This window comes from Propithecus coquereli, unplaced genomic scaffold (genome assembly GCF_000956105.1).
Source record: "Propithecus coquereli isolate 6110/MARCELLA unplaced genomic scaffold, Pcoq_1.0 Scaffold81, whole genome shotgun sequence".
In the NCBI taxonomy this organism is placed as follows: domain Eukaryota; kingdom Metazoa; phylum Chordata; class Mammalia; order Primates; family Indriidae; genus Propithecus; species Propithecus coquereli.
Genome location: NW_012154285.1, coordinates 6,377,607 through 6,405,578, shown reverse-complemented (window position 1 = coordinate 6,405,578; position 27,972 = coordinate 6,377,607). Strand labels below are relative to the sequence as shown.

The window sequence follows — 27,972 nt, the reverse complement described above, 5'->3', positions numbered from 1 at the left end:
CTTTAAACCAGCTCTAATCCTCCTTTATTCCTTGTTTTTCCTGCTGCACTTTGGAGAGTTGCAGAATCTTTTTAAAACCCAAATCATGTCCCGGCACAACACCACCTAAGCGCACCACTTGGCCACAGTGAGAATCAACAGCAGGCAGGCCCCACGTGGCCCAGCGCCAGGGCACCCTCCTCAGTCTCACCTGCTGCCCCCTCTCCTGCTCCCTTGCCCTTGGGCCACTCCACGGGGCCTCTGCATCACAGCTCCTCCTTCTGGAAGCACCTCACCCTTTCTTCTTGTCGTCAGGTCCTGGCTCACACGCGTCTTCTAGAAGGAGTCCTCCTGGGCCCCAGCCTCACAGCTGCACATTCCTCAAAGCCTAGACCAGTGCCTGGCCCAGAGCCAGGCTCAATCCACAGTGGTGAGTGGAATCATCCAGCAGAACTGGGGGGTCTGACGGGGTTGGGGGTGGGAGTTGGGGGAGGGCTGCCGGGACTCGCCCTTCCGCAGGCAGCATTCCTGGTGCTCCAAGTGGCTCCAGCCCTTGAGGCCGAGGAGCTGAGAAAGACCGGGGTCGCCCACAGCACAGCACCTACCTTCATCTCTGCAGCTGCACTACTGAACAAGCAAGGTTTGCCTCAGAGGCCTCAAAAGAAATTCTTGGGGCCGCGGAATATGCCAGGCCACAACCACTTCCTTTTTTTAAAAAAAACCCTCCTCTCTTCGGAGGCCTGAAGCAGAAGCAAGAACGCAGGCTGCTAAAATCCTGCCAGAGTTTGCAAAGGGTTCTTTGCCGGTGTGGCTGGCGTTGTGATAGCTATTAGTTTGGGGTTGGTTTGTAACTTTACCTTCCTTGCACAACAAGTAGTTTCTCAGTGTGGTGGAGGAAGGCAAGCTTGGGGCAAGCCCCTGTGACTCTGTACCCTGCAGGGCATGGGCCCTGCTGCAGCCGGAGGTCACTCTCAGGGAAAGCAGTCCCTGCAAGGTCACCTCTGCAACGCAGCAGGCAAGGGTGGTCCCTGCTTGGCTGGTCTGACCTGAAATGGCCTTTGGTCACATCTCCACAAGTTAGGAGATTAGCAGGCTGGGTCCTAACTGCCACCGGCTTATCTGCCCAGGACACCTGGGCTCGTGAGGTACCCACTGCTCAAGGAGTAAGTGAGCATTTCCACTTTCCTCAGAGAACACCGTGCTCCCAATTTTGCCGGTGTATTGCCCCCCACCTCCTCCGCCCCCAAATGCTCTGTCAGCATAGAGCAGAAAGAGGAGTGCGGAGGCTGCAGGGGCCTCCCACACGTCGCCACAGCTCCTCTGGGGACATTTACATGAGCACAGAATGCAGAACTAAGCAGTGACAGAAGGTGGCCGATTCAGGACCTGGCAGGACTCTTGGCATCTGCGACCCCCCCCGAGTCTGGGGCTGAGGCAGTGGCCAGGATCCTGGACACAAAAGTGTGAGGAGGAGGAGGTGACCGATGTGCTGAGACGGAGGGGCTGAGGCGGAACCTCTAAGCTCGGTGCCTTCTGTACGATACAGAAAGTCCACAGAGTCTCTGAGATATATTTTCTTATTTTTTTGTGTCCCCACAGCCCTGTTCTAAAGTAACATTAAATTAGTTTTCTCTGCCGTGGACAATCAAATGAAGAAAATTAGATGCCAGCGGCTTCACGATTTTGCTTTCATTCCATTTTCCCAGGAGCGCTGTGGCTCTGGGCCTTTAGGCCTTGGCGCCAGTGGCTGCTCCCCTGCCTGCCAGGGACAGGAGGCCACAGCTTCCGCAGCAAGCATGGCGCACTGCCTTGGCAGGGCTCCTGACGTGTCCAGATTCTCATAGCCAGAGAGAGGGCGGCTCGGGCTGCCTAGCCCAGCACCAAGAGCCCAAAGACCAGCTTTTCAGACTCTGTCCCGAAACCCGCTCAGCTCACAACCAATGCCCTCCTCCTTGTCTGAAACGCAAACACCAGGCTTCCCGCAAAAACGTCTTCTGTGGAGACCTGAAAAGGCTGAGTGCACCTCGACTGTCCCAGGACAGAGCTGCTGGGCAGGGTGAAGGACCCCACACAGCAGACCTCTCAAAGCAGCTGCCAGTTGCGGTTCTGGGCATGGCTGGCCCAGCAGGGACATCCAGCCTCCACAGTCTGCAGGGTCTAAGTGCGGTGCTTCAGCTCCATTTTGGCCACTGTCGCCCGGTGCACCTCGTCAGGGCCGTCGGCAAAGCGCAGTGCTCGGGCCCAGGCGAAGAACTGGGCCAGGGGGTAGTCGCTGCTCAGCCCTGCTGCTCCAAAGGCCTGGTGGACACAGGGCGGGAAGGGGAGGAATCCCTGGGTGAGCCCTCGTCTCTGAGGGCCCCAGAACGAAGGCCTGTGGCCTGCTGGTAACAGCTGATAGCAGTCATCTCCCCTGGGGGTCCCTTATGACATCTACGTGATATAACTAATAATCCAGAGACTTTGGGGGGCCCACGCTCGCCGTCCCATGGACTCGCCAAGCCCGCTCTGCAGGTGGCTTCTGCTCTGTGTTGGGGCCAGGTGTCAGGATCTGAGAGGGAGGCCTCCTGCACAGGTAAGAGGCTGCGCTCCGGAGTTATGAAGACCCAGCTCCTTGTAAGCTGAGTGACCTGAACGAGTCACTTCCCTTTCCTGTGCCTCTGTTTCCTCATATTCAAAATGGGGCTGGGATGGGGCCGCCCTCTAAGGAAAATCGCCTGCGCAGTGAGGGGGCAATAAAGGCCCTGTCAGGGTTTCCAGGAGGCTGGGCCACCGAAGGCGAGAGAGTTTCGCATCTGGTGTCAATAGTTCAGAGAAACCAGTTGTCCGGTCTGTGCTCACCTGGATAGAGCGATCAATCACGCGGCAGGCCATGGAGGGAGCTACCATTTTAATCATGGCTATATCCAAAGCTGCAGCCTGGGAGGAAAAGGAGAAGAGGTGGTTACAAAAGACCTGAGGGCAGAAAGCTTGGAAGAATGATCGGACTCACAGAGAGGAATTTATATAACACAAGGGCTCAAAACAGAGGCTCTGATGTCTCCTGGGATGTCAGCTTGAGGGTGACTCAAGATGTCCTAAGAGGAGGCCAGGCGTGGTGGCGCATGCCTGCAGTCCCAGCTACTTGGGAGGCTGAGGCAGGAGGATCACTTAAGCCCAGGAGTTAAGGGCTGCAGTGAGCTATGACTGTGCCACTGCACCCTAGCCTGGGTGACAGAGTGAACCCATTTTCTGAAAAAATACACATTAAAAAAAAAAGATGTCCTGAGATGTGAGGCACATGCCTGGTAAAGGACAGATTCGAAAGTGTAGACACCTTCCCAGATGGTGGGGAACGTGGCCAGCACACAGAGGAGGTGGAGGGGAGAGGGGCTGTGCCTTGGTCAGCTCCATCTCCAAGCCGCAGTGAACCAAGGCCAGCCGGGGGTCCAGGAAACAGAGCTACAAGGATCTGCCCTGGGTCAGGGTGTTCAGGAGGCACCTGAGAGCCTCCACCACATCCAGCACTAGAACCTCAAAGAACCAAGAACTGTGAGCCTGGGTCGTCGCCTCAATGCTGAGGCTCTTGGGAGTGGAGGCTGCCCCACAGAAAGCTGGACAAAGCAGGGTCAGTGTGGACATTGTGCCTGGCCGTCACAGGCACTTAGAGAGAGCCTTTTTTTTTTTTTTTAAGAAACAGGGTCTCGCTCTGTCATCTAGGCTGAAGTTCAGTGGCACAGTCATAGCTCACTGCAGCCTTGAATTCGTGGGCTCAAGCGATCCTCCTGCCTCAGCCTCCTAAGTAGCTAGGATTATAGATGCTCACCACCACACCCAGCTAATTTTTAAAATTTTTTGTTGAGATGGGGATCTCGCTATGTTGCTCAGGCTGGTCTCAAACTCCTGGTCTCAAGCAATCCTCCTGCCTCGGCCTCCCAAAGTGCTGGGATTATAGGCATGAGCCACCGCGCCCAATCAGAGAGAGCTTTAATTAAGGAAAACATCACACTGGGAAATAAGCTTCTATTTTGGTTAATTCTGTATTTGGATTAAGGCCAGGAGAAGGTTCCTTCTCCCTTCCTACTCTTTCTTTGCCTGACACCTGCACCAATATGCCCTGGGAGGTCAGGGCTGACTGGGGCCACATGGCCCTGCATGGCCCACTATCTGAAACTACGAAGTTCACCAGGTCAGTAAAACAGAAAGGTCAGTCCTTTTTTATTGTGCCTTTTCTATTTTTAAAAAGCTGCCCAAACAGTTCTAAATAGAGTTGAAATAAAGATTTCAACGTCAGGAAGCCAAGCTCTTTCCCCATGCTTTGCTGAATGAGAAAGAATGGATTTCCTCACAGCGACCTCTGGCCTCCATCCCTTGGGGGCCCCTGCCTCCCAGGTGCGCACCCCCAGGTGCCCTCTGCCTCCTACCTTATTTCCTGCCACGTCCATGAGGTGCGCAGCTTTCAGCACGAGCAGCCGGGCCTGCTCGATCTCCACCCGCGACTGCGCGATGTCTGCCAGCACTGTGCCCTGCTCCACCAGGGGCTTCCCAAAGGCCACTCGGGACTTCACCTGTCACACAGGAGACACAGGGCTGGGAACACGATGGCCTTAAGAGGCACGGGGCCTGGTGTCCTGCAGAAGTGGGTGGGAGGAAGCACAGACAGCATAGGGCAGGAGAGGAGAACAAAAGCAGGAACATGCAGCTTATCTGCCAAGTTGCCAGCGGGGTCTGGACACAAGACATTCACGTGCAGCAGAGCGAGCCCAGCCACGGTCCACGTGGTATCTGTAACAATTACTTCCAACAACCCTTTATTCCAGCAATTCCAGCCACCTACAGGCAGGCCCAGCTGCCAAGCAGGAGCCGTTCTTTCAGATCTGAGCCAGCATCTGGCCCAGTGGTACTCCTGAGACTTGGGAAGTGACATGGGCGCCCTCTGCTGACTGCGGTGCAGCATCCCACGCGCAGTGTCAGGAGCACGGAGCCCCCTTGTGCGTGACCTTATGGGGATTTCAAGCTCTGAACGCCACAAGGCTTGGGAAAAGTAAGTATTCTTTGTTTTCTTGTTTTATTTATTTTTCTAAAAATGATTTTTACACAAATAATATATGTTATGGCAGAAAAACTATCAATTTTCAGAACAAAAAAAGAGAAGAAAATAAAAAACACCTAGTATCCCACCATGTAGTCACTTACAGTTAATATTTGCTGGACATCTTTCTAGACTTGTGTGTGTGTGCACACACATTTTTTCCAAAAAATAGGAGTCATATTCTGTATATTGCTCTGTAGCTCGCTTTCAAATTTAAGAGTATCTAGGGAACATCTCTCAGTGTTAAGGAACAGATTTCCACAGCATCACTCTGGATTCACTGCTGTCATCCCATGGTTTATTTGGCCAGTCGTCCATTAGCCTCATAGGTTGTTCCCAACATTTTGCTGTTACAATCAGCACTGCGGTGAACCTCCTAGCAGCAAATCTTTTGTAGATTCCTAATTACTCCTTTGCAACCAAGACCTGAGTGGAGCTGTCATGTTAACACTAAGCACTTTCCGAAGACTTTTCATACCTACAGTCTAATTGCTCTGCAGGGAGGTTTGTGTGAGTGTTAATGCTGTATGGGGCTGAAGTGCCATACTTGAGTCCTCAGGGAGGAGCATTTCATTTTCAAAGAAAAAAGAACCTGGTAACACAAAAGGGTGTAAATCACCAGTTTGCTGAGTAGTCAAACGCATCGACTGCCTCTGTTCTTTGTGTGGCGTTTCTTGTGAGACATTTGGTTTGGTCTCAGGGTTTGCTTCACCTTTGTGAAATTGTTACCGCCAATTTGAATTCCTGCCCTAGCTAGGGCTCTTTTACGCAGGCTTCCAACCTCTGTGGGGTCACAGCAGAATAAAGTTTTCTGGACATGCCAGGGGAGGAGGGTAGCACAGGGCCAGATGCTGGAACCCCAGGGACGAAAACAAGCACCACGGGATCTCCCTGGTGTCTGATTTTTAACCATGTGCTAGGAGTGTGAGTGGCTCTCAGCAGCCCATAACGCTTTGGGCTTTGGAACCTGGCCTTTTGCTTCTGATCACCTCAACAGGGTGGGGCCCATCCTGCTCTGAATCCACATCGCAGCAACACGGCAGATGCAAAGCAAAGACTGGAATGCAACTTCTTGGCAAGGACATCACCTTGCTTTGCCCGCTAGGTCTGCTCTCAGAAAACAGGTAGGATTTGATGTCTGACAGCAAAGGAGACAGTTGTGGCTCTGGGTCAGTGCTGGGAGCAGAGAGAGGCACTCACACGGGCCTTCATGAGCGCCAGGGCCCTCTCTGAGAACCCGATCAGCCTCATGCAGTGATGGATCCTGCCGGGGCCCAGTCTGCCCTGGGCGATCTCAAAGCCTCGGCCGCGCCCCAGGACCATGTTCTCCTTGGGCACACGCACGTGCTCAAATCGGATTTCACCATGGCCACCTGAAAGACCCAAATGATACCTTTAGCCCTGCCGTTTCCCTTGGATGTGTTTACTCTTTGCCTCTGTTTGGGTTAACTGCTGGCTTAACTAATCCAGTTAGTTTAGCTTCTAACTGGGACACGGTTAAAGGGCAAGGGACGGCAGGAAGGAGCCTATTACAGATAGAAAATGAATCACTGGTTTATAATGGCAAATGGATATTCTGTCATTCCTTTTATGAAAACACAATGATGCCACCCTAAGCTGAAATGCCCCAGTAGTTTGTGCCTCTACCGATTTACTGATCCTATGGAAACACTGAAGGTAAAACCGTGTGCACTGTTAGCAGAGAACTCCAGTGAGAGGACCAAACTGAGGCTGTGGCCTGGAGGTCAGCTGCCTAGAAGCTGGGTCTGGAGCCTAGAAGAGGTCTGGAGTCCACTTCCTGCCTCCTGCCTGTGCCCTGTGTGGCTTCCTGTGTCACAGACTCCTGCTTGCATTCTAAGTTTAGAAGAGGAAAAAAATGCATAAATGCCTGTCTGAAATCTGTCTACATGGTTGGTATTCATGTATGGAAATGAAAGGCAGGAGCATGTGGCCCTCCAAATGTCATCATACCCTTCCACATGGGACATGGCAAGTCCTGAACGAGAGCAAAGGCTGCCAAAGCCGTTTCCCAGGGACCAGACCCACCCAGGGGTGACCCGCCCCAGGGTGTCGAACCTGGAGCGTCCTCCAGCCCATACACTGTCAGAGGCCGGATGATTTTGATCCCTGGGGTATCCATGGGAACCAGAAGCACGGACTGCTGCCGGTGGCTCGGGCCGTGCGGGTCTGTTTTTCCCATAAACACACAGAGTTGGCAGCGAGGATCCAGGACACCTGCCAGGAAAGGAGAGAGACAGACCCCGATCATCTGACACCAGGGCCACCAAATCTCTTTACACGCACAGTCCTGGCCCAGGACAGGGAATGCAGCAAGCAGACAGAGCTCTCTGAGACGTCACGTAGTCAGATGTGCATTTGCAGGCTCTTGACCAGAAATAAGAGCAAATTGGGTTTTTTCCCAGTGAGGAATGAATCCAACATCATAAGAGCAAGTTTTTAAAAAAGCATCATGTAGAGCTGAAAATATAATTTAGAAATAAGAGGCTGCAAACTGCTACATTGTCACTGCCAGCCTGTTCTGCTCTGTTCCCACAGGCGGTGTAAACATCATGGCTTTGGGCCCAGGTTTTGGAATCAAGCAAACCTTTAACTCTGGGTTCTCTACTTGGCAGCTGGGGGCTAGTACATTAGGGAAGTGACTCCCTAAGGCTCCATAAATGGCAGGACTGTCATTAGCCCTGAGGATGCAACACATCTGATCTAGGAGCAGGGGGAAGCCACCGAGGAAGTGACGTCCCGCCTTTCCAAAGGGAGCTGCCCAAGGCAGAATGAAAACAGCAGGGTGAGTGAAGAGATTTCTGGAGTCATGTGTGGTCCTCTGGGGACATCTCCACCCCTGTGAGACAGCACCCTTGAGAACAGCGCACGCCATGCAGTACCCTCTTGTTCTCCAAGGGTTTGCTGCCTCTGCTGGGGGCACAAAGAGACAGAATCTCCTTTGTGTCAACTGAAAAAGAAGCTGGCCACTACCAGGCACCGAGGGACATGCCCATCAGTACAGACTCGATGATGTGCACTTGAAAAGCGAATTTCAGGCCAAATACCTGTGATCCACCACTTGTGACCATTTATGACATAGAAGCAATCCTCCTCTCTGATGGAAGCCTCAATGTTGGTGGCATCCGAAGAGGCAACCTGAGTGAGAGCACATTCTAGTTAGAGCTGCCAGTGTCGCCCGATGGGGCCTGGCAAGTGGGGAGTGGCCCACGTGAGGTACCTGGGGCTCGGTCATAGCAAAGCAGGAGCGGACCCTGCCCTCCAGCAAGGGGGTCAGCCAGCGGGCCTTCTGCTCCTCGGTGCCATACCGCACCAGAAGCTCCATGTTCCCCGTGTCAGGGGCAGAGCAGTTAAATATCTGAAAAGGAAAAAGAGCACAACAGTGACTCTCATGTCCATATTTATAACTTCAAATGCCCTGGAAGTGGTGGAACGGGACCCCTTCCAAGTCACAGATCCTCTGATAACCTCACGAGTTCTTCCTCTCCCCGAGAAATGCCCAGACACACAGCATTTTGAATACAGTATCTCAGAGCTCCTGAAGCCCAGCCATGGACTCCTCTATGTCTCAGAGAAAGGAGCCTGGAGGGGGCGCTGCAGGCTCATATGGCTCTGTCTTCCCTGAGCAACTCCCAGCCCTGAGCTGCTTTCTCACTATGCCTCCAACCACTTGTCTACAGTTGTCCTCCCTCCTTGTAAGAAGTTTATGTTTTTATTTTATTTTTGTTTGTTTTGAGACAAGGTCTCACTCTGTCACCCAGGCTGGAGTGCAGCGGTGCGATCATAGCTCACTGCAGCCTCAAATTCCTGGACTCAAGTGATCCTCCTGCCTCAGCCTCCTGAGTAGTGGGGACTACAGAGTGCACCAGCATGCCCGGCTAATTTTTCTATTTTTTGTAGAGATGGGGTCTCGCTATGTTGCCCAGGCTGGTTTCGAACTCCTGGCATCAAGCGATCCTCCCACCTCAGCCTCCCAAAGTGCTGGGATTACAGGTGTGAGCCACTGTGCCAGCCCTTATAAGAAATTTAAGTTCGAGTTGATGCTCCTGAATCCACTCTTTGTACTCGTGCGGGAGAGTGACCGGAGGGCGAGGGGAGACGTTCTCACAGAAGACCAGAATATTCTCGCGTGCTGAGGAAAGCTTAAAAGAAGGTACCTCAGGAGCATACAGAGACGTGCCCATGAGCTCACACAGATGTGCATACTCCACGTTGGTCAGTCCTGCCCCGTATTTCTTCTCAGGATCAGTCTCTAAAGGTAGGAAAAGGTTCCAAAGTCCTTCGGCCTTGGCTTTCTCCTACCATGGGAAAAATAAGTCAGGGAACCACAGTGGATGATTTAATTTTATTTTGACCCATGGAAAATAATGAAAGAGATTGGTAGGAATAAGGCAGACAGCCAAAGCTACGGTGTGTGCCAAAAACAATGATGCGTGTCCGGGCCATCTCCATGTCCGTCCCAGACATCCCCACACATCCAGATTTCACCATTACTAGCATTAGTATTGTTGTAACTATAAATCTTATTAGAACACACACAATGATGGCAGCAGACTGAAGGATCCTTCAGCACGTGATAGGAACCGAGCCCAGTACCTCTGGCTGTAGCCTCGGCTGCTTCTATATGCTGAGTAGAGATACTCTAAACGAACTTCCTTTATGAGGCAAAACTTTGTTCCTGGGACAAGGAACCCGGAATGTAGCTCTGGGCTGAGCAGCTAGGAAGTCTGTCCTGGGGCTATGGGCTCAGGCTTTAGGACAGGCTGCCTGGGTCAGACGCAGCCCCGCTGTGCCTTGCTGGGAGACGCTGGGCCAGATACTTGATCTCTGTGTTTCTCTTTCCTCATCTACGAAACGGGTATGTGACCACCACCCTATCAGTCAGGACTATGGAGCTGCAGTCACAGAAACTGACTGTGACTAACTAAAGGGAAAAAGAAATTGAATGGGAAGGTTCTCAGGGGCTTTCAAACTGGACAGGGAGATTAGAGGAGTCTGAGAAATGGACCAGAGCAGCCCAGAGGATTGCACCAGGATAGGACACTGACCGCCCCACTGTGGAATGAGTGAGCACCGGCTGTCTTCTATCTTGAAAACACAGCTCACTCTTCCATTTCCAGGCAGAGAGAGTCTGGCTAGGCTTGCATGGCTCCTGTGACAACTGCTTAGTCAGGGAGGGCTGGGCCGTGACTGCTGGTTCTGTCGGACTGGGCAGACTATATCCAAAGGCAAGGAGAGGGAATGCCCCTGGGTAAAACCAGGGTGCTGCCACCAACAGAAGTGGGAATGGATACCAGGCAGCCCAAACCCGACCAGGGTCCACAGCACCCACCTCACTGGGTCGTTGTGAAGATTAAATGAGATAACACAGAGAATATAAAGAGCCCAACACAGAAGCTGGTGGGCTGCAAGGAATATTAGTGATTATGGATATAATGATTGTCATTGCTTCTTCTCACTGGGGAGGTCACCAGCTGGCCTGGTCTCAATGCCATGTGCTTCCAGAATCAGTACATGCAGACGTCTCCCTGTTTGTGTTGAGCTAATCAGCTCAGAGTGCAATGACCAAGGAGAAGAAGGGCAGGTTCACTAGAAGGGAGGAAGAAGCAAGAAAAGTTCTGAGAAGTGACAGATGAGGAAATGAATCTAATCACCTGCCTGCAGAAGGAGGGAAAAATCAAACCACAGAATTCGAGCCTGCAGGCCTGGATTTGAATCCAGGTGCTACCCCACTATACACTGTGCACAAATCTATTTCTTTACCTTTAAATGTAGGATAATAATGCTCACTTCCCAGGATTTGAGATATGTGTGGTAAATAGCCAAATACCCCTCCTTATGTATGCGTAGCAATCAGAATTTGGATAAAAGTCATGGGCTATGATTTCATCACTCTACCCAAAAATCTTAGTTAACATTACAATTCCATTCAGGTATAACTAGAAGTAGAATGTTCACCAAGATAGTAAGCATCGATTTTCGAGTCTGAAAGTGTTCGCTGCATGACTATTTGCTTTTCTAATGCTTCTGTGCAGCTGGCCTCATATAGGATGGCCAAGGACCATGCGTTCTGGCCAGTGTGAGTGGAAAGGGCATTTCACACATCAATGATGGCATTAATGTGCCATCCAGCTTGCACCTAGACTGCCAACTGAGACACATCCACGACGTCCTTCAGCCAGGGGGAAGTTAGAGAAATTATGGTACACCCACTGTGGAACCCCTCGGATGTGCTCCCTCCGTGTGCTGACACTTAAAAGCTGACACTTAATTAAAAAAAGCAAGCGGAAGATTTGAATATATAGAACGTTTCCATCATAACACAGGAATAATAATATATGTTAGTATGTTATAGAAAGAAGCTCGGAGCACAATACACCAAATTGTTGACAGTGATTATCTAGGAGGGCAGAGCAGGTTAGAAAACTCTTACTTCTATGTTATGTCCTTTTATCACATTTGAGCTCTGATTTTGTGATAGGTTTGTAACTACAAAAAAACTGATAATGCTATTTTTTTTTCTTTTTTAGAGATAGGATCTTGTTTTGTCCCCCAGACTGGAGTGCAGTGGCCTGATCATAGCTCACTGCAGCCTCAAACTCCTGGCCTCAAGTGATTCTCCCACCTCGGCCTCCCAAAGAGCTGAGATTATAGGCATGAACCACCGAGTCTAGACTGACAATGCTATTTTTTGGAAAAATATATGATGGTTGCATTATGCTCCTGAAGATCTCAAATAATTTAAAAACTAACACAATCCAAGGGTAACCCCAACACAGGAAAGCAGGTATTTCTGTTCATCAGCTGAAGAAACATCACCGTGAGACAACACATGACATGTAAACACAGTGTACAAGCAATTTGGCCCTCTGGCTGTGACATTATGGATTCTATAGAGAGAGACTTTATTAACTGATGTAGCACACTGCTTCAAACTTACATAATTCAAATATGCGTAAGATAAGCCCACCTGTCCTGGCTTCCTAAACCACAGACACAGCAGTCCTCTGCCTGGGCTGTGCATTCACACCTGAGCTATCTGGCTGTGACCTGGTCATGCAGCGAGAGCGAGATGCAAACTGAGTCATGGAGCGCTGGCTCTTTCCGATGATGATGGAAGCAAAGACAATGCGACTCAGCTCTCCCTGCATCCTAACTGCCTGGAAAGGCACAGATGAGCCTGGTAGGGCAAACTGAGGGTCCGCCATGTCAACAAGGTCTTACCGCCTCAGGACAGGCTGCTTTACCTTGAGATCTTCTATCAGTGGGGCAGGGATCCATCTGTCCGCTGCGGCCTGGTGCCTCTGCAGCTCTGGCTCCGCAGGGTACACACGCTGCTCCATAAAGCGCTTCAGCCGGTCATACAGCTCTCTGACTGGCGGGGAAAGGCCCTCCGGAGAGATCACCAGAGCTCCCTTTGAAGCAAGAGCTGGGGAAGCTTCTGGAACGGAGCTGTAACTCCTTGTGCCTGTGGGGCTCAGCAGGGACTGTGGACCAGCCCACGCGTGGTAGGATCTCGTTAACGGTTTTGTGACTGGCATCTCTTTGAAAACTCGGAACCCTTCTTTGACTGCAAAATCCCATGCCAGGTTAAACATAAATTCAGTCAGCTTTCCAGTTTGTTCGGCAGTTGCTGAGCTTGCCTGCCCTGAGCGGAACCAAAGAAAAACAGTGATTACTCCCAAACAACCCTTCATAATAATGTTAACGTATAATGTTGTTATTTCAGCAGCTACTACCGTTTGCTGAGCACTTGCCATGTACCAGACAGTGTGCTGAGAGCTATTATTACAGCTCATGGAATTCCCAAAGCAATAAATTGCTTTACTCTGCACTTTGCAGACAAGGAAACTGAGTGTTAGAGAGGAAGGTGACCTGCTCCAGCTGGAAAGTTAGCGGGCTCAGGGCTGAAGTCCAACTCAGGTCTGCCTGCTCCCTGCTCTTAATTTCTTCTTTCCTAAAGAAACTAAATTTAATCAGTAATATCCCAAACCACTTCTGCTGTTGCCGGTGGGCTATAAGAAATCCGGCATTATCCTAGACCACCCCTGCCATGAAACTGGTAACAGCAGTGCCACGATTGGTTAGAGGAATGGCCGGTTTATAGGCACCACGTTTTCTGGATCAATAACCAACACATAACTCTATTTTGCTCTCGCCGTCTCTTTTTCTTTTTTAAATATGTGCATCAAGACTGTTTTTTTTCAAACTTTTTTCCCACATTAAAAAAAATTAAGAGGCCAGGCATGGTGGCTCGTGCCTGTAATCCTAGCACTCTGGGAAGCTGAGGCTGATCACTTAAAGTCAGGAGTTCTACACCACCAGCCTGAGCAAGAGTGAGACCCCGTCTCTACTAAAAATAGAAAAAATTAGCTAGGCAACTAAAAAAAATAGAAAAAAATGGCCAGGTGTGGTAGTGCACTCCTGTAGTCCCAGCTATTCAAGAGGCTGTGGCAGGAGGATCACTTGAGCCCAGGAGTTTGAGGTTGCTGTGAGCTAGGCTGATGCCACTGCACCCTAGCCTGGGCAACAGAGCAAAAAAAATAAATTAAGATGCAGTGTACATACACCTCTCAGTGTACAACTCTGTAAGTTTTAACAAACCCATAGTCAAGTAAATCTGCCATCGAGATACAGAATATTTCCATCACCCTCAAACTTCCCTGGTGTCCCTTTGTACTTAACACTCCTGTCCCTGAGTCCCTGGCACCCACTGATCTCTGTTCCTATAGTTTGTCTCTTCCAGGATAATACGTAAATATACACATCATACGGGATGTGGCCCTTTCAATATGGCCTCTTACGCTCAGAGCACTGCATCTGGGCCCATCCATGTCTTTATACATATATTGTCTCCTTAGAGTGGGCTTTTTCACAGCCAGCTGTCCTGGATTAGTCTTAGCATTTCCATGTCTCCAAAAGACTGTTTCCCTCATTGTCTTTATATTAATAAATGGATCTTCACAGAGGTCCATTTTTCTTCCAGCTCCTGCCACAGTCAATTGGTGGTTCTCAAAAGGAAGGCATTTTTGTGCAGCTTTGGTATTAAAGATAGTTTACACTATTCCTTACTGACTTAAGAACCAAATTCTTTGCTACCCAGCAGGGAATCAGCCCACTGGACCTCAACAGGTCTTTACTGAGCACCGTCTGGGTACTGGGTATGGACCGAAGCCCTGGGAGGTCAGTCGGGAACCAGGCACCCACCCCCTGTGCTGCAGTGGCACAGCGAGGCTGGTGACTGCAAAAGGGCTGCATTTTCCCCTTGTCGCTTAGACTGCACACACGGCACGTTGAAGGGAAAGATATTCCCCTCCAATTCATTGTTATTCACAACGATTTGCTTCTAACAGAGTATGAGGTGCAGTCTTAATTCTCTTCTATTTAGTTGGATCTCACTCTCAGACTGCTGCTTTGTCTCTGAGAAAGTCACTCATATGAGCTTGGGTTGATTTAAAGCTATTGCTTCTGGTATATTTCCCCAAATGTAGTCCCAGCATAAGAGACACATCACTGGGGTCTGAGTTGCAGTCGTAAGCACTTTATCCTTTCTAGAATTTTGGCGGCCAACTATGAGAACTCTAAATGTCTGCACCCACCAATCACAGGAGGAGAGAGAAGTGTGACTGGTGCCGACTGTGAATCTGCTGCCTGCTGTCCTCGCCTCCCCGTCCCAGTCCATGGATGGCCTGAAGTCTCTTGTGAACGACACCGGAGAGAGAATGCCTTGGAAACAGATACCCCTTCTCTAAACTCCACTCTTCCAGGGCAGTGTCAAATATCTCAACTGCTCACATTTTTTAAAAAAAGATTTTAACAGCTAATTGTAGAAGACAAATGTACAGAAATAACACTTATGTTCATACTGTTGGGTTTATTCTCCCTCATCAGATGTTTTTATACTATTTTTTCAAAAAATGGATTTCGCTATTTTTATGTGAGAAAACTAAGCCACTTCCTGTGTGTCTGGCTGGCTTCCCAGGTGGGAGGGAAGGGAGTATACAACTGGGATCAGAGGAATAAAGGCCTGAAAGGACAGCACACCTATTTTTCTGTGTGGTGGCAAACGGGGGCGTTTCACTTCTCAGCCAAGAGAAGCCTGAAGCCAAGCCGGCGGTCCACAAGATCTTAGAAATGTGCCGAAGGGCTTCCTTCCCGATGTGCAGGTTGAGAACAATCCAGTGGGGAGACTCTAAAATGGGTAATTCTTAGTGGGCAAAGCCTATTCAGCTATCCCCAGGGCGCTGGAGCAGGGCACAGAGAGAACTCACAGCACTAGGGAATGTCAGAGGCCGTCAGGCCTGTTCATCACTGTAGGGGCTTAGCAGCCATTCTGTTTAATTAAATGTTTCTGCTTAGTTTTAACTGCAAAGCCATAACAAAGAAGAGAAATAGTGGCTTAGAGGTGATGCTATCCAAAGGAGGGAAAAATATCATCTCTAGGAATTCCTGCTTATCGGATGATGTAAGGGTAAACTAGAGATTTTCCAGACACTGACTTTCCTCTGGACACTTGCTCACAACTTCGTAGCTCCAGGACCACCTGACACAGTGCTGGTGCTTAGTAGGACTCAGACGCTTGTGAATGAATGACTGATTCCCTACCACAACTGACTCTCTCAGAAGAATCTGGCAACCTGGCTGAGAGCGCATGCTGCCAGCAAGCTTGGGGTGTTGCTGACAGCAATCCTCTTACTGGGCAATTTGTCAACACCTATAAAAATTTTATGCTGTCTATGAGAAAGATAACTAAAAAAGAAAAAAACAAAACAAACAAAAAAAATTTTAAATGCACATACTTTTAACACAGCGATTCTAATTCTGGAAATTTAGCCTTCAGATATATTTACACGTATATGAGAAAGGATGTCCACCAACCCATTTGTAATTGCAAAAATCTGCAAATAATCCATATGGACATCAGTCAGGTAAATGATTAAATAACCTATAGTATATCCATACATTGGAGTGCACTGCAGAAATCAAAAAGAATGATGTAGATCTGTACATACTCACGTGGAAAGGTCTCTGTGAAATACTGTTAAGTGAAAAACGAAGCAAGGAATTTGCCCTGTGTAGTTGTCAAATACCCAAATATACTTACATGCACACAAATATTCCACAGAAATTGTTAAGCATAAAAGATTTAAAAAAAAAAGTTCTGAAAAATACATGCAGGCTGATCACATTTATGTAAAAATAGGAGAAGGAGAGAGAAGACAGATAGAAAAAATTGGCATGTTAAATAAACTCTTAACAGTTACACCTATCTTTCAGGAACAATATTGGGAAGGATGGAAAATAATTTTTTTCTTTTTTTCTTTCTTTCTTTCTTCTTTTTTTTTTTTTTGGGCTACAGTGCAGTGGCGTCATCATAGCTCACTGCAGCCTCAAACTCCTGGGCTCAAGTGATCCTCCTGCCTCAGCCTCCCAAGTAACTGGAACTACAGGTGAGCACCACCACACCCAGCTAATTCTTTTCCATTTTTTTTTTATAGAGATGAGATCTCACTATGTTGCTCGGTTTGGTCTCAAACTCCTGGCCTCAAGTAATCCTCCTGACTCAGCCTCCCAAAGTGCTAGGATTACAGGCGTGAGTCATGGTGCCCAGCCAGAAAATAATTTAAATAATTTTATATTCTTCTGTATGACTGAATTTTTATCATGTGCACGTATGCTTTAACTGAAAAAAATTTTGTGCATTATTTTAATCATTAGAAAACAAGTTTAAATGTTTTACAGAAAATATATATATGACAAATGGTTGGATTAACTGAATCTTACAGAATCCTGGCCAAACCGGTCCCTCCAAAGCCTCTTCTAATTCTGGAACTGTAACCTTCAGATATATTCACATATACATGAGAAAGGTGGAAGCCCATTTTGGCTGTGACTCACACCCTCAGGCTGGCCCTTTGGGGCAGCCATCCTTTTACCTGTGAGCGATCGCTTGTAGACTCCCTGCAGGATGGCGCCCACGCGGAAAAAGGAGAAAGCCATATAGAAGTTCCAGTTCTCAATGGGAGGGATCCCCATGTGAAGACAGTACATCCTGAAATACTCCTCTGCAGTAGGGATTCCCAGCTGAGTCAAATCATAGTCATTAAAACCTGGCAGAAAGACAAAGTCATTCCTGGGCAGTCAATGACACTACACTTCCCTGTGGCTGGCAGGTATTTAAATTCTGAAAATCACTATGTCCCTTAGAAATTAGTTTCACAACTAGTTCAAGGGTTAGCTCGTGATTTTAGTAGCTCTTCCTCCCTCAGATGGCTGGGAATCCAGGCATTTATTGTTCACAAATTGGCTCTTAAAGTTTCAGCCTAAATTGGCAGTAAAGGAAGGAATGGGGTCCTCCAATTCCATCTGGACCATAGTTCAGGTGGGTGCACATAATTTTCAACTAGTCATTTGATAAAAAATGGCACTGAAAGAGAGATCCCACAAAATTTTGAAAAAGATAATTACAGTAAAGAAAAGAATTTCACTGATTTGCTTCATTTGTGACATTTTTATGATTTAGAAGCATGTAATATATTCCATTCCTAGGAATTGATTCTAGGAATGTACTTTACATAGAAGCAAAAATATTACTACAAAGATGCTCATTGCCTTTTTTGTGGAGGTAAGGACAAGGTAATACAAAAAAAAATTAGAAACAAATTAAATATCCAAATACGAATTAAACCAAATGTCTTAAGTTAATTCTATACAACAAAATCCTATGCTCTAATTAAAAATTATGATGTAGAAGAAATACTTAATGGCATGAAAACATGTCCAAAGTATACAAATAAGTGAAAAAAATCAGGTCATAAAATCATATAGTCACGTTTTTGTTTTAAAAGACCTACATATACATAGAAGAAAAGATGACAAGGATAGATACTAAAATGTCAGCAAGTGGTAAGTTATCTCTGGGACTACTACTGATTGTAACTGTTTTTTTTTGTTGTTGTTGTTGCTATCATGGTACCTCTAATATTTTTACAATAAGCATGTTTTTAATTTAAAAGTCTAAGTAGAAGTCAGCCATGTGAAAGCATGAGAGGTGCCTCCGCAGACTTACTTTTCACTTAACATACATCCTACATCCATTGCCCCCAAATGTGATAGGAATGTGTTCCAATTACAGTTTTTACCAAAACCACCAGGACCTCACTTTCACGCCCCAGCCCAGTGGCAAACTACTTCAGCCGAGTTTGTTCCAAATGCTTGGAGAACGGAGCTGGCTTGTCCCTCTCTGCCCGCAGCAGTGGCTCCTACCTCTCAGCAGGGGACAACTGGACGGCAGGTAGTGAGCCAGGCAGCTGTAGGCCACGTCGGCAAGGGGGTCGCCTAAGGTAGAAAGTTCCCAGTCAAGGACAGCAAGGACCTCTGGCTTTTCTGGATGAAACAGCAGGTTGTCGAGCCTGCAAAGGCACAGAAGGAAGGAGACACAATTCTAAGAAAACTGACCACCAGGGTGGATTCTGTGCGGGGCATTGTCAGTTTGCCCCTCCAGGCCCACTCCCTGCCCTCTCTGTGCCTGCTCCCAGGGCTCCCTGGCTCTCTGGCTTCCAGGTGGACTCAGGGATTGGAGGCAGCAGCAGTGGATGGGAAGGGGGCCTGGTTATTTACTCCCCCAGCTCCTGCTCTGCAGACAGCTGGGGGGTGGCTGCAACTCTCTCTACCGAGGGCCACAGCTTTGCCCAGGCAGAGCTCCCCGCAGAGCTGCCCTCTCTGGATTGTGGGAATTACTCCTCCCCTGTGATGGGTTTAAAATAGGTGTGCAAATTCTTTGACACTCCTCCCGCAAAAGGTAGAGTCTAATTCTTCTCCCACTGAAGCATCGCACTGCTAACAAATATAATGCAGGTGAAAGTGATGCTAAGGGCTTCCCGAGACTACACGAACTAACAAAAGGTGACAGGGCTTCCGCCGGCCCTCTCTCAGAACACACGCCTCTGGGGCCACATGAGAAGTCCAGCTACCCAGACGCCACCATGCTGGAGAAACTATGTGGGAAACTACAAAGAGACAGAGAGACCCGAGGAGCCTAGGTATTTCTTCTCTGCCCCAGGGCCAGTATGCTAGCTCAGCTCCAGCCTGAGAGCCACCCCAGCTGAAACAAGCTGTCCTGTCCCCAGACTGCAAAGATGCATGAGCAAAATAATCAGTCACCGTTTACAGCCACTCAGGTCTGGAGTAGTTTGTTGTACAGCAGTAAGACCCGGAGCACACATCTGCTCTTTCAGGCCTAGGGCTGGTAACGACTCCCCACTGCTGCTAGCCCCGGGGTTCCATGCTGCTTCTCAGTGGCTCCTCTAAGCCATGCTACACCCCTGTATTAAACTCTCCTCAAATGGCCTCTTTGAGTCTTTCTGTTTCCTGCCACGGCTCTCTCTAATGCATACTTTATTTAAAAGAAAAGGAGATTATCAACATGCAGAAAAATACCAAGAGTGATATAACAGAACTCATGTGGCCGTCTTCCAGATTTAACAGATGTCACACCTGCTTCTTTATTTGGTTCAGATTTTCAAAAAAAATTATAGATGTAGCTAATGGCCTCCATCCCATTCCTCTCCCTCCTTCCTCAAAAATAACTGCTATCCTTAAGTTGGTATATATTAATATCAACCTCAGATATTTTTATGTCTCTTATCTATGCATGTACCTATAAACCACATACAGTGGTCTTTCAGTTCTTCTAAAATTTACATAAAATTTATACACACATATACACACACTGTATATAAACTTTTGCAACTTTTTTTTATTTTTGATTTTTTTTAGAGATAGGGTCTCGCTGTGTTGCCCAGGCTGGCAACTCTTGAACTCTTGAACTCTTGGCCTCATGCAGTCCTCCTGCCTCTGCCTCCCAAAGCGCTGGGATTACAGGCATGAGCCACCATGCCTAGCCTGGGACTTACTTTTTTCTACTCAGCACTATCTTTTTGAGATTTATTTATGATGACTTATGTACAACAAATCGGTTTATTTTACCCACTAAAAACTAGAATTCCAGCATATGACCAAATCACAATTTATCGTGTATTACAATCACAGGCATGACCAAAGTGAACATCTTTGTCTGACTCTCCTGGTACGCAGGTGCAAATGCTTCTCCAGAAGAGGAATTATGAGCTGTTGCCTATTCCCATCTTCCACATTATTGGCTATTACTTTTCAGCGTAGTTGTACCAGTTTATGCTTCTACCGCCACTGATCAGCTCCAGGAGATGGAAGAAATGTTCCTCCACCTATCGACAGATGGAAATACCTTTGACTGTAAGTGACCTCTATAAACAGCAGCATACTGTCTAAAATCAGAGGCCGTCTTTCCTGAAAGCACCATCATAAATGATCATCATACTTCATTACAGCTAAGGGAGGAGGTGCTCAAGCCACTGCTGGATGTCTCTTGTCCTCTGTGTGCTTAATCACATTCATGGACACTCGAGGTGCAAAAAGAGGCAAAGGCAAGGTCCACAGAACAGCTGTTGCAGGCTGGTGACACCAAGGCTACCAAAGGAAATGGGTGGCAGTGGTTGACAGGGAGAGTCCTGTTGGTGCTCCAGAGCCCCACGTGGAGGGAGCAGTTGGATGGGACCGGCCGCATGCAGAGTTCAAGGCAGTGTGGGGAGATCCCTTGGTACGGTCAGCCAGGACTGACACGAGAGCAGATGCATTATAGTCTCGTGGATGACCACGTGACACGGAGAAAGTCTTGCTGTTCGCTTTCACATTCAGGGGGATCCCCAAAGGTGGCTAAAGGAAGAAGCCAGGAACGAGTGACACAGGTCAAGCCAGTGAAGAAAGGCCAATCTCATTTGGAATGCAAAGAAGTGTCTTTAAAATAAGCCTTTACTTCTAGCTTTGTTTAATAAACGGCACAATTCCCCAGATGGGCAAGAAAACAACCAAATGCATCAGAGGCCCAAATAAGGCAAGCTCGGATCAAAAGCAGATCTCCAGGCGCTGCAGGGAAGCAGAAAACACTACAAAAGTGACCCAAGTGCCTCGTGGGCACTTTGCACAGCAAGAGAAGATAAGATAAAGCTAGACACTCACGGTGGATGTGAGGCGCATTGAAGTTCCAGTTTTAGCCACACTGTAGACTCATCATCTAGCCCAAGAAGACAGCGTCTGCTCTCTCATTCCTTTCGCTCCACACCCAATGGGAATGTCCATCGCCCCACCCCACGGGAGGGAAGAGACACCTCACTCTGCCTTACCTGCAAACAGTGGTTCTCAATGGAGAGTGATGCTGCCCTCCCTGGGGAACTGGACAATGTCTGTGAACATTTTTGTTGTCACGACTTGTGGGGGGAGGAGGTGCTACTGGCATCTAGTTGGTAGAAGCCAGGGATGATGCCTGACATCCCACAGTGCACAGGTAGCCCCCACAACAAAGAGTTGTCTGACCCAAAATGTCACAGTGCTGAGGCTGAAAAATGCTGCCTTAAAAGGCCAGGCACAGGGAGATGCTCTGCAATGGGAGTAATTCCCAACCGTAAACTGGGCCAAGGCCAACGGCTTCATTTCCCCTTCAAATGCCCTTGCCATCATCTTCAGCTCTCCTAGCGCCACGTCTACCTGAAGTCCCCGTGCACCACCGTGGTCCTCTGCTGACGGGGGAGATGGAGCGGCAGCCACTCGATGAGCCTCTCCATCGCCGGGATGGTGCTGGTTTCTGAGGCTCGGTACTGCTTAATCCAGGTTTGCACCTGGCGTGGAATATAGTCCGCTAAGGGAAAGAGGATTAGAACATGGTGTGCTATTTCAACAAACTCCAAAAGTTTTGAAAATTAACCAGCGCGGTGAAACCCTTTGTAATGCTCTGCAGTGGGACCGCATCTTTGAATGCATTCCTACATTTCTCACGCAAATGCTTCTGCCCCCTCAAAGGTGGAAGCCACCAGCTGTTTTGTCTTGGCTGGATTAGTGTGGTCTGGTCCCTGTTCCCAGCTGCCTGGCCTCCAAGCCTGATCCCTGGCCCTCTTAAAGATCTTGTGAGCTTCCTAATAGCCTTTAATGATCCCTTTTGGTCTAAGGGATTCATGCTGGCTAAGAGCATGAACTCTGGCGCCGTACTGCTAAGATCTGAATCCCAGTTCTGCCATTCTCTAGTTGTGTGATCTCAGGCAGGTTACTTAACCTCTCTGTGCCTTGGTTTCCTCATCTTGAGATGGTCCTCACAGAACTGTTGGGAGGATAAAATATATAAAGCCCTTGGAACTGTTCTTGGCATGTGGTGAGCACGACATGAGTGTTTGCTATTACCAATCAGCTGCTTGCTAAGAAACTCAAGAGATGCCACAGTTAAGGGACTCGAAAGTTATGTCTAGGAACATAAACCAGAATGAATTCTGGAGTCAACCCAGGCCACAGTCCAGCTCCTCCGCTGGTTTAGCCTCTCTGAGCCACCACTGCTTCACTGGTGCAGCGAGGGTATTGATGCCTGTGCTCCGCAGGGTTGCTGTGAAGACTACATGAAATCCATACGTAATGTGCCAAGCACAGTGCCAGCAGAGAAGGCTGCCCAATAAGTGGTGGCCATTATTAATGTCACTATTATTAGCTGTCAATTGACAATTACTAATTGCCACTATTAATAATATAATAATTAATAAACAATGTGTTAGGGCCCTGGCTCTAAGCCAAACCTTCACTCCTCATCTGAAAGAAAAATGTTCCCCAGAGGACGAAGGCTTTGAAGACAAGGACAGAGAAATCGGCCTCCTGCAGAGTCCACTGCATCCAAACGCTGGCCTTTGGGAGGATCCCCTGGACTGTGAGATGTGGAGATCAAAATCCGTAGGAATTTAATTGGAAATGAATCAAGCCTTTAGACCTATCTGCCAGATTTTAAGAATTATAAGAAATAGAAGATAGCAGTATATGAAACCACAAGGAAATAACAGAGACAAATCTGTAAGACAACTGACTTGGTCTGTTAAAAAATTCACTAAAAAAACAAGTGGGAAGACTGTTCTAAATTCCCTGATTGGATCCTGATTTGGAAAAAAACCCAGGTCCCAAGCAAAGCCTGCCACAGCCCAGAAATGTCCTTCCCGAAGCAGCTGCCTCTCTGGGACGGGAGAGGAGGGTCATGTGTTCCCCGTGGATACTCGGCGGAGGGTTCCTTTTGGTAATCAGACTGTGCCTAAAGAATCTTTGTCAAAAACCCGTTTTGACTAGAAATCATGTTTGCATGTTCTTTTTTTTTTTTTTACAAATTTAAATTTGTTCTCTTGAAGAGCCAATGCATTCATACAGCTCAAAATGAAAAAGTGACAAAAAGGAATGCAGTGAAGTTTGTCTCCCAAGCCTGTGCACAGGTAGTCAGCTCTTTTCCCCAAAGGCAACCTGCCCACATGACCAGTTTTGTAGGTATCCTTTTGGAGATAGTCTATGCTATCAAGCAAACCTTTGAATTTATTTAAATATTTAAATTTATTTAAATATACCTCCTTTTCTACAAACGATGGAATCTATATAACTATTCTATATGTGACCAATGCCCAGCCCCACAGCTGGGGTCCTGACACAACCTGACAAATTGTGGGTTTCCTGAACCTGTAGCTGGATCCTTAAACCTGAAATCCGATGAAGGGGCTGGCCCTGGGTCACAGGAAATCACGTCAGATTTCTGCTTTGTCTCCTTGTGCTAACAGGTCAATGGAAAGATCATCAGAACAATCCACTTTAAAAATACAAAAAGGCAAAGGATCCACTTGGACAGGACAGCGTGTGGGAACCTCCTTGAGCGATTCTCTTGCCACACAGGGATGGTCACACTGCCTGTCACTGCACCTGGGGGCTTTCTCTTCATTCGAAGCACTGGGATCAGTGGCCATTTGCTTCTTCCCTCACCCAGGGAAGGAGGCAGGGCAGGGCTTTGAAACTCACCTTTACCACTGAGAAAACTACGACAAAGTAATGTCACTTGCCTAAGGTTACCTGGCAAATTAGCAGCTGACTTCTGGTCCAGTGCTCTTCACACTTTAAAATAATGGACCAATATAGAGGACATCTTGGCCTGTCTAGCCAAATTTAACTGGGCATCCTGTATTTACTTTATATTAAATTATATTTAATTAAATTATATTTAATACAAATTATATTTAATTTCCGATAGACAACAAATAAATTTTGAGTATATTTCCCTATGGGATCACCAAGGTGATCTGAAATTCAAATTTAACTGGGCATCTTATATTTTTATTTGCTAATTGTGGCAACCTTATTAGTACATAGTCAGATTTCCTTTGGAGAAAACTGCCCACCTCCGTATCAGTCCATACTGTTTTGGTGTGGCCGACCTTGGCCCCGATTTTAGACGAGGGTGATGCAGGACTGGCAATCAGATCACTGTAACCCTCTGGCCAGTAACTGCTCAGAGCTATGCCCGTAACCCAAGAGGGGCTAGGACTTACTTTCTGTCCTGGGGGTAACAATCTGGTAACACTGGAGCTGATGGGGCCATTTTGCCAATAAATGAGAAAAACTTGGGAATGAAACCAAAAGAAAAGAAAACAGAGCCGAGAGAAGGGGACATGTGGCCTTAAGGCCACATATGGCCTTCTAAGTCCTTAAGTGCAGCCTTTTGACTGAATCCAAATTTTACAGAACAAATCTTTTTATTAAAAGGGGTACAGCAGAGAAAGATGAAGCTTTTCTTGCCTCCTTTGGTGCTTAAAAAAGAATAATCTTGGCCGGGTGTGGTGGCTCACGCCTGTAATCCTAGCACTCTGGGAGGCTGAGGCGGGCAGATCGTTTGGGCTCAGGAGTTTGAGACCAGCCTGAGCAAGAGTGAGACCCCATCTCTACTAAAAAAATAGAAAGAAATTAGCTAGACAACTAAAAATATATATATAAAAAATTAGCCAGGCATGGTGGTGCATGCCTATAGTCCCAGCTACTTGGGAAGCTGAGGCAGTAGGATTGCTTAGCCCAGGAGTTTGAGGTTGCTGTTAGCTAGGCTGATGCCACAGCACTCTAGCCCAGGCAACAAATCAAGATTCTGTCTCAAAGAAAAAAACAAACAAACAAAAACAACAACAACAACAAAAACTCAGCCAGTTTGAATTGGGTTTCTGAAATCTGCAACTTTAAGAGTTCTAACTAATACAAAACTTGGTTTCCAGAACAGAGTTCTACAAATGTCAGATCTTAGAATCTGTAACTGGCTGTGCTAAGAACAGGTGGAGGCAGAGAGGACTCTCTCAGTTCTGCTGCGAAGGCTGCAAGCCTGCTCTGTTGTAGCAAAGTGTTTTAAAATGTTAGTTTTGGGGACTCAGACCATGTGCCTATAGAATGGTGGAATTTGAGGTAACTTGGCAGAAATAGGAAATTGATGTACATTGGACATATATTGTAGCCTCTGATAAGGCCCTACAGAAAACACACACATTTTGGTTAAAGATAGAGGAAAAGCCGGGCCAAGGTAACTCATGCCTGTAATCCTAGCATTTAGGGAGGCTGAGATGGGAGGATCACTTAAGGCCAGGAGTTTGAGACCAGCCTGGGCAACAAAGTGAGACGCATGTCTATAAAAAATAAGAAAAATTAGCTGGTTGTCGTGGTGCTCACCTGTAGTCCCAGCTACTCAGGAGGCTGAGGCTGGAGCATCACTTGAGTCCAGGAGTTTGAGGTTGCAGCGAGCTATGACGACACCACTGCACTCTAGCCTGGGTGACAGTCTAGACCCTATCTCTAAAAAAAAAACAAAAACAAAAACAAAAAACTATCCCTGTTGAAAAGAATATTTATGGGAAAGGGTGAAAATTGGAGGAAAATGTATGTTAAATACCCTTGGCCAGTATCAGGAAAAAGAAAAATTTATTTATTTTTATTTTTATTTTTTTTTGAGACAGAGTCTCACTCTGTTGCCTGGGCTAGAGTGCCGTGGTGTCAGCCTAGCTCACGGCAACCTCAAACTCCTGGGCTCAAGCGATCCTCCTGCCTCAGCCTCCCAAGTAGCTGGGACTACAGGCATGTGCCACCATGCCCAGCTAATTTTTTTATATATATATTTTTAGTTGTCCAGCTAATTTCTTTCTAATTTTAGTAGAGACAGGGTCTCGCTCTTGCCCAGGCTGATCTCGAACTCCTGAGCTCAAACAATCCGCCCGCCTAGGCCTCCCAGAGTGCTAGGATTACAGGCGTGAGCCACCACGCCCGGCCATGGAAAAAGAAAGATTTAAATGGTCTAGTGAGATAAAAGTTGTAGGGGAAAGAGATTCTGTAGTCCATATAGTTAGTCCATGAAGGGATTTATCCAAGGCTAAAATGTCCAAGTAAGCAACAACTCATTAAAACTACACTGGATTTCCAAGGAAGAAGCTAAAGTTCACTTTACATTTAGCAAACACCTGGTGTGTTAATAGCTGAAACCATTCAAATCCTAAAAGCAGAGCTGCTAGTGATAAAATGACCAGTGTGGGCGATGTGCCTCTTGCTCACCGTGCTTCCCGTAGTCTTCCAGGCCCGCAGCCTGGAGGTCCACACTGTGGATTTTGCACAGGACTCTGTTCATGGCAGTGTATATGGCTCGCCTCCGGCTGGGCTCTAAGCCTGGCAGGGAGGGGTCTTTGTAGATGAGGCCTGAGCAGTACTCCATCAAATAGAAGGGGGTGCCAATGACGCTGGAAGAGATGAAACAGGGTGTTTCAGGGTCCCAGCTCCTAATGTGGAGGGCTGTGAGTCACGGCCCTGCTCTAACTGTTCCTGGGTGTACAGTTTGACTGCTGGTGCAGAGTCCAGACCCAGAGTACTAAATACTCCCTTTTTCCTTTGCACATAAGCGCAGGGTGTAGAAATATCCCTTCTCCCAGCCGATCTACACACACACTTCTTTGCCAGCATGCTGCTCTCTTCTCTTTGATCCATTTGTGGAAGCCGTCGGAATGGATTTAAGTGTGATAATGTAGAAAGTGGCAAGGTTGAGAGGGAGGACTGTGGAGTCCTACAGAACCAGGTGCAAATCCCACCTCTGCCCTTGACTAGCAGTGTGACCTTGAGAGACTTACCAAACCTCTCTGAGCTTTGGGGTTTGGGGGTTTTTTCTTTTCTGTTTTTTTCTGCTTTTTTTTTGTTTTTATTTTTCCAGGACCATTTTCTCCCTTTAAGCTTTGGTATTTTATTGTTTTTTGTTTTTACATCTGCAAAACATACTGACTTCAAGGGTAATTGTAAGAATTAAGGGAGCAAATATATACAGTGCCTGGCCTGGTGTCCGGTTCCAGTGAGGGTTCAATAAATATCCCTTCTTGTTATTGAGTTATTTTAATCATGTTTTGGTGGTATGAACTGTATAACATACACTACCTGGTAGTATTAAAATGACCCACTGACATGTAATTAATCTACCTTTTAGTCATTACTAGCAGTCAGTTTACTACTCTAAAAAATTATTTTGAAAATTCTACCATTATATATATTTGTCCTGAGTTGAAAAACTTGTAAAAGACATCCGTGGGATAATTGGGGAGATTTGAAGATGGTGTAGATATTAAATAATATTAAATTATTGTTAATTACCTTAGGTATAATAATGGGGCTGTGGTTATGGAAGAAAATGTCTTTATTCTTGAGAGATGTGTGCCGTCTGAAATGGACTTCAAAGGTCAGTCAAAAAAATAATTTTATATATATGCTATACACATACACGTATATACACACAGAAAGCAAATGTGGCAAAATGTCAATAATGTTTTAATCTAGGTGAAGTATAAATAGGTATTTATTACACTATTTTTTCCTCTTTCAACTTTTCTGTATGTTTCAAAATTTTCATAATTATAAAAAGTTGGGCAAAAGGAGAAAAAACTTGTTACAAAGCTGTTTAAAATAGTTTAGAAAGACCACAATAAAAAATTAACAAAAACAAGCAACACCAGGCTGGTGCGGTGGCTCAC

The 27,972-nt window shown here is 47.2% G+C and overlaps 1 protein-coding gene across 3 annotated transcripts in view; it reads right to left on the bottom strand.

Annotated features, from left to right (window-relative positions):
- Nucleotides 1-1,529: 1,529 nt before the first annotated feature.
- The window catches only part of ACAD10 (acyl-CoA dehydrogenase family, member 10), a 46,192-nt gene continuing 19,749 nt past the window's right edge, over nt 1,530-27,972 (bottom strand). For 2 of the 3 annotated variants that reach the window (XM_012663467.1, XM_012663468.1), the window contains exons 9-21: nt 26,519-26,700; nt 21,647-21,797; nt 18,332-18,477; nt 17,002-17,175; nt 12,313-12,713; nt 9,223-9,363; nt 8,286-8,423; nt 8,113-8,203; nt 7,124-7,282; nt 6,248-6,420; nt 4,380-4,523; nt 2,818-2,895; nt 1,530-2,277 (exon numbers count right to left, since the gene is read on the bottom strand). In XM_012663467.1, coding sequence (XP_012518921.1) covers nt 2,137-2,277; nt 2,818-2,895; nt 4,380-4,523; nt 6,248-6,420; nt 7,124-7,282; nt 8,113-8,203; nt 8,286-8,423; nt 9,223-9,363; nt 12,313-12,713; nt 17,002-17,175; nt 18,332-18,477; nt 21,647-21,797; nt 26,519-26,700 — 2,119 coding nt within the window. In that variant the 3' untranslated portion in view covers nt 1,530-2,136. The remainder of the gene's footprint in view (nt 2,278-2,817; nt 2,896-4,379; nt 4,524-6,247; nt 6,421-7,123; nt 7,283-8,112; nt 8,204-8,285; nt 8,424-9,222; nt 9,364-12,312; nt 12,714-17,001; nt 17,176-18,331; nt 18,478-21,646; nt 21,798-26,518; nt 26,701-27,972) is intronic. The other variant, XM_012663469.1, reaches the window with a different exon arrangement.